We start from the raw sequence: 11529 nt of genomic DNA, 5'->3' as shown, positions 1-11529 counted from the left end.
GATAACAACAAAAAATAGCAAAAATAAAATGCTCAACTCGACTGTGTTTGGAAAGATGATAGAAGAAAGAAAGGTTGGTAATGATTAATGGAAAAATAAGTGAATAGAGATTTTGTGAATTTTTTGTTTTTGAATAATTAGAAAACGTATAATATTATCAGAGCTGTATAACTGATATATAACAAAATAATTCTACTTGGGCAGAAAAAGGAGTGTGAAGATTTTCGTAAATCTCTAGAACTGATGGACGACTAGTCGCGTTTGTATAGACCGACAGAGAGACGAACGGATTAAATTAATTTAGTTCATCATGGCGATCATTTATGTATATATGTATGTATAGTAGTATGTGCTCTAAAGGGTCTCCGACGTTTCTTTCGGGTGTTACAAACTTCGTGGTAAACTAAAACCCGTAAAAAACGATGAAAAACGATGAAAAACGAACCACCCTATACAAATATCAATTACTCTACCTATGACACATACTTCGTACACCCTTTTCATTAGCAAAATAATATAATTACAACTTAGTTTATCACACACAAAGTACTGTCACATCACTTTACCGTTATGGTTTTTGACAGGCACCATTTAAACTACGAATAAATGTATGTATGTAACTCCGTACCAAAACGACTGTTGCCAGCTTATAAAAAGTCAAGTTCAGACACATTTACACTTTCGCTCTTCGCTTGAAGGCAGACAACCATGAAAACGCGAAAATGTAAATCGAGGTTTCGGGCACAACTCAATTCTTTGGGCAAATAATTGCTCGCAACTGGAATGAAGGAAAACATTGTCATTAAAATAAACACCTTCGCTTTCAGCACACCTTCACACATTTGCACGCCCAAAAGCGCTCGCTGTTTTTCACACTTGTTAATCGTTCAATGATTTCGGTTAGCCACAAATGATTGGCGAAAGCAACGGGCTGCAAACAATCACCGCTTATTTACCACTTGTATGTATGTATGCACTCGAAACCGCCCCCTTTTCGGGCAATTCGCTGTAACACCGCGCCGATTGTTTAAAAGCAGCTGACTAATTTAAATGAGCCGCGGCTCGACGCGTGGGCGATTGATTGAACAATCGGTGTCACTTCGTCTCGTCTCAATGCACACAGCAAACGTTAAAGCGCACACGATTGGGTGTTTGGCAGTCGCAGCCGACTGTCGATCGTTTGCCATATGGTCCGGATGTTTAATTGCATCACTCGGCAAGTCGCCAGCCAAGCGTTGCGTTGCTGCGTCGCACTTGACTGTTGGCAACCAAATGCCGGCTTGCACAATGCCACTTCGGCACACAGACGAACATGCACACCTTTTCTGTAAATATATGCGTTTACTCGACTGCGTGTTGACTAGCAATGACTTTTGCTTTTGTTTCTCTATTTCATTCAATATGAAATTGTACGTGAATAAGCATATTTGTATATAAAATATATTTAATGCTACTGATGACTTCGATCGTTTGTTTATTTATTATGTGTAAAAAGTGTGGCAATCTCTGACGTCAGTTGTTGTGTGAATGTAGATCAAGTTTATCATTAATTTGTGTTGGTTCGGCATATAATACACACAACAATCAGCTGACTGCTGAATCTTACATTATTATGATTCACAAACGTAACATACATATAGTACAAGTTGTCGGTTGGATTTGAGGTGCGCCTGGGATCACGGCTAAAAGAGAGGAAGCGTAGCCGACATATTCAGTTTAAGGGTTGCTGAAGTCTAATTGGAACGTTTGTTCACCTGAGGTGAGGTTGCGAGCGGTCTTCGGTCTTGAACCAAGCAGCTAGCCCAGCAAGGTTGTGTGCTGAGCTTGTGAACCAGCTCGTTAAAACCACTACCAAGGAAAAAGAGACAGTGACATCTGATAAGCCATTCCCATAACAGTTGGGTCTCCGTAAACGGAACAGGGCCGTATTTTTATGCGGCCAAGAAATGTCAACTCGGCACAATTCTCGCGCTACAACAACAACGATGATGAGTCGGCGTGGATTTGAGAGAAAAGTTTTGCGGCCGATTTATGGTGCTTTGTGCATTGGCAACAGCGAATACCGCAGCCGATGGAACCTTCTGGCTAGTTAATGTTGTCCGGTTCGGTGAGAACACTTCAACTTTGAAAGTATTCGATTCAGTACCCGCCGGTGGAAGCAGAGGAAGACCTCCACTCCATTGAAGAGATCATGTGGAGAAGCACCTAGTTGCACTTGGTATCTCCAATGTTAGGCAAGTTTGTCATTAAAATATTTTTTCTGGACTTGAATTGTATCATTCTATGCAGACATAAGGTTCTCATCGCCATACATATATATTTTTCGAAGATCCTCCTGGAGATAGAAGGAGGATTTCTGTTAACTTCAGTCTCAGACTTCCTGAGTATTGCAATGTTTTCAAAGCTGAGGTTGCTGCCATTAAGGTTGTGGTAAATTTACTGATCCGTTGTGCAGCCTCCTTCAGGGAAGTGACTATTCGCTCTGACTGCAGGGCTAGTCTTCAATAATCGCGCATTCAGCACTGGTTAAGTTATGGTTAACCTTGTTATCAATGGCAGCGATACTACTATCACTATGTGATGAGACTAGTATGGGTGCAAGGCAACAGCAAAATCGAAGGATTAACTGACAATGAAGGGTAGCCTAGCCCCGCTATTCGTAGAATGGGAACGGATGAGAGCTCCCCTTCTCCTCGTGCGCTTACTACTGGATAACTGGTCTTCGCGAGAACTTCGTCAACGCCGGACTGCCATCAATTCATGCGTTGTCGCAAAATGCTTTGGGCCTAAGATCAAGCGTTGGAGATCAAGTGAACTTTTTGCTCTCAATAAGACTAGCCTCTTCCTAGTTGTGGGAGTTCTAGCAAGTTATTGCCTTATCGGCGTTCAAGATATAGGTTGAGAATTTTATCGGATGCCAGCTGAAGCTGTATGGGCTTTGCGGGAACTTAGCCAGCACTGGACTGCCATAAATTCATGCGCTGATGCAAAATCCTTTGACCTAAGATCTATCGTAATAGACCTATCGCAAGTGAGCTATTTGCTTTCAATAAGACTAGCCTCTTCCTAGTTGTGGGAGTTTTAATAAGCTATTGCCTTATCGGCTTCGAAGATGTAGGTTGAGAAGATGAAGCTGTATGGAAGCAGATGAGTTGGAATCATCTCACCACTTCCTTCTAGATTCAACCGCATTTACAGAGATAAAGGCTTAAACACTTAGAAGCTGATAGAAATTATACGCCTGAGCAAATTTTTAAGTTCGAATTACAGGAGTACTATGTTTATGACATCGAAAGGTACAAGTGCGATCTCTGAATCAGCCATCAAACCTTTCCTTTGACCACCTTTAATGTTTTTCCGCCTGCATAAATATCATATCACAACCAAATTGGCTCTCTGTGGTGATAAATTAATATCGACGGCGCTGAATCCAACCCATGCCCCTAGGGTGCAAAATGTGCAACGAAACTCTCAAACTCAAACAACCATTTTTGTCTGGAGGGAAACGTAATCATTGCCAGCTCAGAAGAAATCGCTCTTTATCCGTAAATTTGTTTTCCCAATAAAATAAACAAAACAAAATGTTAAACTTCCAACGTCACAACACACACCGAATCTATGTACTCTCTTTTAAAATTTCTGGTTGGAAGAACTGTTACTCTCAAATTATACATATGTACTATGTATGTATATCTAAACTTACTGTTCTCTACCTAACTTCGTGTTGTCTTATATCAAAGTGTTGGTGTGGCTCGATGTAGAGAGTTCTTCCAACAACTTCAGAGGTAAACCGTTTTTAAAAGTGCTATTAATATAGGGGGATCTTTCATCGGACATTTTGCACTAAGCTTTGCAGTGAAAAATACATATTTTCTTATTTGAATAGTTGAATATTTTAGCCTTGACGCAAGAAAATGACATCATGAACATCGCCAATGGAATGTCTTGGAAAACAATATCTATTATTGTCATATCTATGTACATATATACATTTCTACACACTCTATATATTATTTACTTAGCTGTGTCGCAATAGAAAACTACCTAATCCATTGTCAAGTGAAAATATTTCCGCCTTAGTCGGGGGTTTGTCAGTTTCGCGAGTATTTCATTATCATTTCCAGCCGCCAAAGCTGGAAAAATTAACATTGCACGAACAACGTAATCTCCCTGGAACGTTAAAAGCACGAACAAGCGTCTGCCACCACACACACCGACAAATTTACAAAATCGCCTGGTCTTGTTATTTAACAAACTTCTGTTTTTCTTGTTTAAATATTAACACACATTTTTATAAATAAAAAATAATGTATTTGTCGTCGCTTTTCTCCACTTGAACAGCAAAATTTCATATCAAATCTAACATTGCAATAAATATTTATAAAAAGTATTCATCCGAAGGCAATATTTGTGTGCCCCTGAGTCTTGTACAATTCAAATTATCTAGCTACATATTTTTCTAAAAATATAATTTAAATATTGTAAGTGAATTGTCACTTCGAAGTCACTATTTTGTGTATCCAATCGAGGTAGGCGGAGATATCCGTATATACCGCGGGATGGCCGGCCATGCCGCAACGCGTGAAGCCGTAACTCACCACACCGTAGGCGACCCAACGCGAATATTTACGATCGAAATACATGAGTGGCGCGCCGCTGTCGCCGGCACAAGTGTCCTTGGCGAACTCGCCGCCAGCACAGACCTGCTTCGAGCCCAATTCGATGCCGAATGTCGACAAAATCTTCGTGCAGTTGTCGCGTTCTACATATGGTATACGTAGCTTCAGCTTGATCGGGCTGTGTATGTTGCGAAAGTACTTATTAACTGAGAGAGCAGAGTTAAAAAAAAAATTGACATAGCTACTTATAATTCTCAACAAGCATGATGTACTTACATAAGTCGGTTCGTCCCCAACCGGAGACCGAAAACATTTCACCCACTTTATAGGGACTCTCCTCATCTTGGCTAGGCAGACAAATTGGCATGATGAAATGCGTAAAGGACACTGCACGTTTCAGTCGTATTATGGCGATATCGTTGAATTTAGTAAACGAATGTTCATTGTATTCGGGATGCACGAAGATGCGCTCGTGCCCGATGTCCACAGCAGCGTCCGCACAATTCAGGTAATCGGGTTCCTCAATACAGTCTGGTTCGGTTTTAACATTGAATTCGCCTAAGCGTACGAGCTTCCTAAAAAGTGAGGCAAAAGCGTTGCTATTACTCATTTAAGTGCGGTTATGTGTATTTTCGTAACAGTGGTTTCGTAATTTTCGCTCTTTTAGAAACTCTTTCAGAGATTTTGAAGGCATTAATATGTACGTTATTACAAATCACAGTGTAATTTTCTGGTGTACTATTCTTTAAACCTAAATTTTACGGTTAGGTTGCTGTCTTAATTGGAAATACTAAATTTTTGAACTTTCAGAAAATTTATTTAAAAAGGTTGCCATATATACATATATTTTACTTAATATACATATTTTAAATAATGCAACATTTTAAGAATAGTGTCAACTGAAAAAGCTAAATTCAGTATTTAGGATGTCCTTAAAGGTTGATTTTTATAAAAAAAAATTTATGGCGTTGCCACTTCGCTTCGAATAATTTGTATTTCATTGTGGCTAAGCCATTACAATATCTTGAAAAGTTTGATTTGTTAAAATAGAGTTGCCAACATTTTTAATTTCTAACAAGTAAGGAAAAGCTAACTTGGAGTATAACCGAATATTTCACACTTTTGCAACTTGCACGGATTAAAGCCAGGGAAGTACACATATATTGGTCGATAGATGAGGTATAAAGCCACCAGGAAGTTCCAATATCATTTTGTTAGGTAGATGGGGGCTCAGTTCAACCCATTTATAGCTGATATGTTATATCAGAAAAGTTTTCTCTCTGAATTTCAATTACAAATCTGACACGTTGACCAAGATTTTCGGTAGACAGTCAAACATAATTAAAGGGGGCCGATTATTCGGTACCTAGGGTTGCCAGTTTTTGATGCGTTTGGGCAATTGTTGGTCATAAGGTGGCATATAGTACTTCAAAGGCATTTGACCAAAATTTCATTCCGTTATATTAATTTCTTGCTGATTTATACACTGGAAAGTAAAAGGATCAAATGGAATTTAAAATTGTGTTATATGGGAAGTAGGCGTGGCTGTAGTCCGATTTCGTCCATCTTCAAACCGTATCATAAAAATGTTAGAAGAATGTCGCATACCAGATTTGGTAGAAATCGGTCGGATATGATATTTTTGTGGTATTTATTGATTTATCGCGCTTTTAGTAGTTTTTAACAATACCGTTGTATGTTGAGTGGGCGGACATATGATCCTATTTCAGCCATTTTCATGTTGCCAGGGTATTAAAACTAAAGTGTTGAACTTTTCAAACCCATTTGTTTTATAAAAAAAAGTACTGAATTTTTGTAAAGTTAGAATGATGCTCTAAGGCTTGAAAATTTGCCTCGAAATATTTTAAGGTTATAATTTTTTTTAGTATTTTATCAAAATACGTGTTTTTTTCAATACTCCGTTATATGATTTACTGTGGTTAAGGTTCAATTCCGATATCTTGGATCTTTTTGGATTCTATTGCACACATTTTCTTATGTTGATGCCATACGCTATTTTTAAAATAACTCTAAGGATGATCAGACGCTAGTGATTTAAGACAGCTGACTCTAAACTTAACGAAAAAGTCATTAGAACACTCAATCTTGAATTATTATATTTGAAGGAAGTTCTTTTAAATAATTTCTCTTCACTTTCAAAAGTCCTCTTCCTAAATCCCCTACCGATCATTTGTACTTCTAGCAGGAGCTCAGTCACTTTTAATTTCACTTAAAGTTCATTAATTTTCCGCTCTTCACAAACTTACAGTCCTTTCTTTTCACGCACACCCTCGCCCCGCACACAATGCGCCGCAGTTAGAATATGACGATCGTCGATGAGCGCGCCACTACAGCCGAAATCATCTGCGAATGAAAGGGAGTTGAAAATCACTTTCTCACAAACAAATCACTTAAGTACACATGCATGAAATTGAATCATACTTGAATTGTACACCAGCAACGCTAGCCACGGAAACTCATCCAGTTCGGCGATTTCGCCGCCGTAAATACGATTTGTCACCTGTTTGCCACATTCGTTGCGCAAATTGAAACTCTCACCCGGTTCCACGGTCTGTATGCGACGTTTTAGTTTCTTGCGTTTGAATTGCGCGGTCACATTTTGAAAACGGCGATATTCGAATTTCGAAAACTTCAGTGACGGATATAGATAGTCCTGTCCATTAGCTGGACAACAAACCACAGGCTCCGGCGCAATCGAGTCACATTCTTTACACGAGCACTGCACTTTCTTTAGAAAATTCACCTTCTCGGCGGATATATTCGGCACGCTGCGCGCCTGCAGATAAGCCGAGCAATTGCCAACGGTCACACAAACACCCACTTTAGCCTCATTAGGTATATCACACTTCTGCTGAGCAGCCACCGGTTCAACCGTTGCGGTGAATTTATTGTCAGTAACTGCTGAGGGGTCAAGTAATGGAACGTCTGTATTGGCGCGCGCCTTCAACACGACTGTTAGCGATAATGTGACGAGAAAACGGTGGAAGTGCATTGTCAACTTACGATTTCGCCGATTCGGAATTTCGAAAATGTCCCACTCATACGTAAACACCAAAGCGACCCAGTTGTCTTGTCGAAACTGCAGAGCGTCGATGAAGTCACGTTTAAAAACCACGATTTATATATATCGACGACCGTCCTCCTCGTCTCCGGCGGTGTTACTAATGTGAGGCGCGCGACTTGAATGGGCTGCTCGCGGCAATAACTCAAATTTACCAATTCAATTGAATAATTCGTAAAACGTTTCAGTTATCCGCTCAAAACACGGGCACGACCACACCAGCTTGACGTACCGCTCAGCTGTGAACGCTTTTTAAGCGCCCAACGCCAATGCCGGCGAGAGTGAACGAAAAACGCTGTCAAGTTGTGCGTTCGCAGCGCTTATGAGAAACACATTGTATAAATAATAGTTTATTTACGTTTGTTTCTTTGCGCGATCACAACGTCAATGTCGCGTCTTCGACAAAAAAAAAACCTGCCAAAGCGGTAGCAGCTCCATCAGCGCTTTCGTCTGCCTTTCATACAAATAATTTAATAAGCAAATAAATATTCGGAAAAATTGTCGTAAAATAATTAGTCCATCAGCTGTGCCATGATATGGCGCCCTTATCTGTGCTCATTTGATGCGAAATCGTCAAGCGTCCATTTCGAAAACCAGATCTCCAAGCTGAGGCTGCGGTCATTTACACTTTATGTTTACCTTTTTATTCGTCATACACAATGACGGCGGTGGCGCCGCTTCGTTGCAAAGTGCGGACAAATTATGCAATGACGTAACGTGAAGCTCTCATACGCGACGCGTGCGTACACTTCATGGTCGCCAAGCAGCATACTTTAAGCCGGTTCCGCACAATAACAACTTGTGTTGGTTTGAACAGCTGACAGCTGTTGCGGTTTCACTTTCGTTTAAGTCATGATTAAGTTACCTGGTAATTAAAGCGCACTTGCTGCATACTTTTAGGCGCTAAGATTAGCTTTAAGCTTTGTATCTTCAGGTTTGCAGTCTAAGACGGCTCTTTGTTTCGGAGTGTATATTTAAATTCATTCATGCAGGGAGTTTAATATACTTGTACTTTGCTGATAACATTTAATACTACTTTAGCGAGTGGCGAAACGAATACACAAATGGCATAATGTGGTATAAACTGGCAAAATCAAATAGAGGTAAAATTAGAAGCGTTTATGTCATTTTAATGAGAATACTTCCTTGAATTCAATTAAACTGGTTAACCACCATCATCTATATTGAAACCCGGCATTCGTTATTGGATGATATTCGACCGAATAGACCATGTCCAGCACGCTGTAAAAAAAAAATCTAACAGGCGGAGCTGAGAGTGTACAAGAAGAGCGTGAAGAGTCTATTCAGTGCAGCGCCGTTCGCAGCAACTCGGGCTGGCGTTTGGAACGACTTGGCGCATTTTACGTCGAGATATTAAATTGAAAGCGTACGAAATACAGCTTGTGCAAGAGCTGAAGCCGCTCGAACTTCCCAAAGCAGCTCGCTTTCCTCTATGAGCTCCTGAAAAGTTCCAAGAAGATCCGATGTTTTTGAGCCAAATTTGGTTCAGCGATGAGGCTCATTTCTGGCTCAATGGGTATGTAAACAAGCAAAAGTGAACGAAGAGTAACCTGAAGAGATTCAAGAGCCAAAACACGATGCCGGTGAGAACGTAACCGTCAATGGCAGCCGTTATCGCGCCATGATAACCGACTATTTGATTCCTGAAATTGAAACTTGTAATCTCGGCGACATTTGGTTTCAACAAGACGGCGCCACTTCCCACACAATCCATGAATTAATGGAGTTATTGACAGAACACTTCGATGAGCAGATAATTTCACCTTTAGGGCCGGTCGATTGGCCACCAAGATCACGGGATATTTGAAAAAGATAAACTTTCAAAAAAAAAACCTTATTATTGGCAGAAACTCGGTACGAACTTGTCGTTATATTTCTTATTGAGAATTCAGACTGTTGGATTTTATATAAAAAATACTACCAAAAATATAACCGATACCTAATTTTGCATACCTTGAACCCTTATCATTTAAATATAGAATTCACTATTTCCATGTTTTTTTGGAACTTCATCAGCTTGAGATTTCTTACTAATAGCCGGCTTAATTTATTGCTTTCCTTCGCTATTTATAAGTTAACCTCTTTCTCAAAAAATTGCACCAGAAAAAGGTCTGCATCATTAGTGATTTTTAAACATATATCACGCTTAAGTACTTTTTTGCTCGAGGGAAACTGAATAAAAAGTACAAAAAACGAAACTCTGAAACTCTGTTGGCATGCGAGGTCTATGCCTAGCTAATGAACGGGAAACCCGCAAACGGAATTGTACCGCTGAGCTACGCATGCAAAGGTCAACTGCTAATGCTTGGTAAACCACAAGTTGAGCAGACAAATTAATAACAATTTCCATTTGAATGCTAATATAATACAAGCCTTTACAATACTATTTCTGCAAGTCATACTAGTTAGTAGAGAAAATAGTATTATAAATACATATCATACTTATATACAGCAATGCAACAAACCAGTTGTTATCAACCATCATCGAATGGTGGGGAATTCACCATATATTTTTGTTACAGAAATGTTTAATATTGCAATTTGGTGCAGTCGATTTTTCATGGTTTGTTCAGTGCCTTTGGCTATGGAATGTATTACATTTGTTCATTATTGCAATAATAACAATTGTTCTTCAAAATTTATCCAACCTATTGCATTCAAAAGTCAATGCCTAACGATTTGATATGATCGCTCAGTTTTAGTTGGTAGTTTTTGATTATTATTGGAAATTTAGCCACTCATATCGATGACAAGGCGAGGCTACCATGAGACATTGTTCATAATTTCAAAACTCGTAATTTATTCTTCAAATCTATTTCGTCGCCCTCAAAGTAATCCCCTTGACCCAAATACACTTGTGCCAACGTTTTTTCCAATCCTCGAATAGCCAGAAGTCTCCCGAAGCTAGATCATGCAAAACACGGTGGTTGCGTCACGACATCGGCTAAGAATTTGGCGAAAAACTCACAAAGAATTGATGCAGTATGCGACGGTGCATTATCGTGATGCAAAAGCCAACAGTTGTCGAAAAGCCTCGCACAAACGATGGATAGCACACAAACAGTTTTAATTGTTAACAGTTTGGCCGCTCGGAAGCTTGGAGTGCACCATACCTCGATAATCTAAGAAAATTGTCAACATAGCCTTGATTTTAGACATGCTTTGACGTGGTTTCTTAGGCTTCGGCTCACCTTTGCCAAGAGATCCGGCCGATTGATCGTCTGTTTCAGGGTCGGTAGCATGGATCCAAGACTCATCGCGGGTAATAATACGTTACATGACATCCTTGTAATTAGAAAGCATTGTTTCACTGACGTTAACCTGACGCTGTTGTTCGAAAGAATTTTGTGATTTTGGAACCAATCGTGCTTTCACTTTTCTTAGGCTCAAATAAACTTTCAAAATGATGGGTTGTGCGCTGGATTTGGGACCCACCACTTAAAATGAGAAGGAACAAAATGCACTCATTATTCCCGTCCTGCTATATGGTGCAGAGGCACGAACGATGACAACATCTGATGAGTCGGCGTTATGAGTTTTCGAGAAAAAGGTTCTGCAAAAGATGTATGGTTCTTTGCGATACGATGAGCTGTATGAGATATACGACGACATTAATGAACTTGTAGTTCATGGAATTAAGCTCTGAAAGTATTGGAACAATACCCGCCGAGGGAAGCAGAGGAAGAGGAAGACCTTCACTACGTTAGAAGACCAGGTGGAGAAGGACCTGGCTTCGCTTGGAAAGACTAGCGCGCTGCTGTTAACTCGGCTATACTCGGTGTCTATGCCAACAAAGAAGAAGAAGAA

The 11529-nt window shown here is 39.8% G+C and overlaps 1 protein-coding gene across 1 annotated transcript; it reads right to left on the bottom strand.

The window, feature by feature from the left end:
• Positions 1-4324: 4324 nt before the first annotated feature.
• Positions 4325-7888, bottom strand: LOC120782379 (phenoloxidase-activating factor 1). Its single transcript, XM_040114621.1, has 4 exons — positions 7062-7888; positions 6887-6983; positions 4896-5194; positions 4325-4825 (listed from the first exon to the last, which is right to left on the bottom strand). The coding sequence occupies exons 1-4, from the start codon at positions 7630-7632 to the stop codon at positions 4494-4496; spliced, it is 1299 nt and encodes a 432-aa protein (XP_039970555.1). The 5' UTR covers positions 7633-7888; the 3' UTR covers positions 4325-4493.
• Between the last annotated feature and the right edge of the window lie 3641 nt (positions 7889-11529).

Source organism: Bactrocera tryoni, chromosome 1 (genome assembly GCF_016617805.1).
Source record: "Bactrocera tryoni isolate S06 chromosome 1, CSIRO_BtryS06_freeze2, whole genome shotgun sequence".
Classification (NCBI taxonomy): Eukaryota; Metazoa; Arthropoda; class Insecta; order Diptera; family Tephritidae; genus Bactrocera; species Bactrocera tryoni.
Note: the sequence above shows the minus strand (reverse complement) of the source record. Positions and strands in the feature narration are given on the sequence as shown.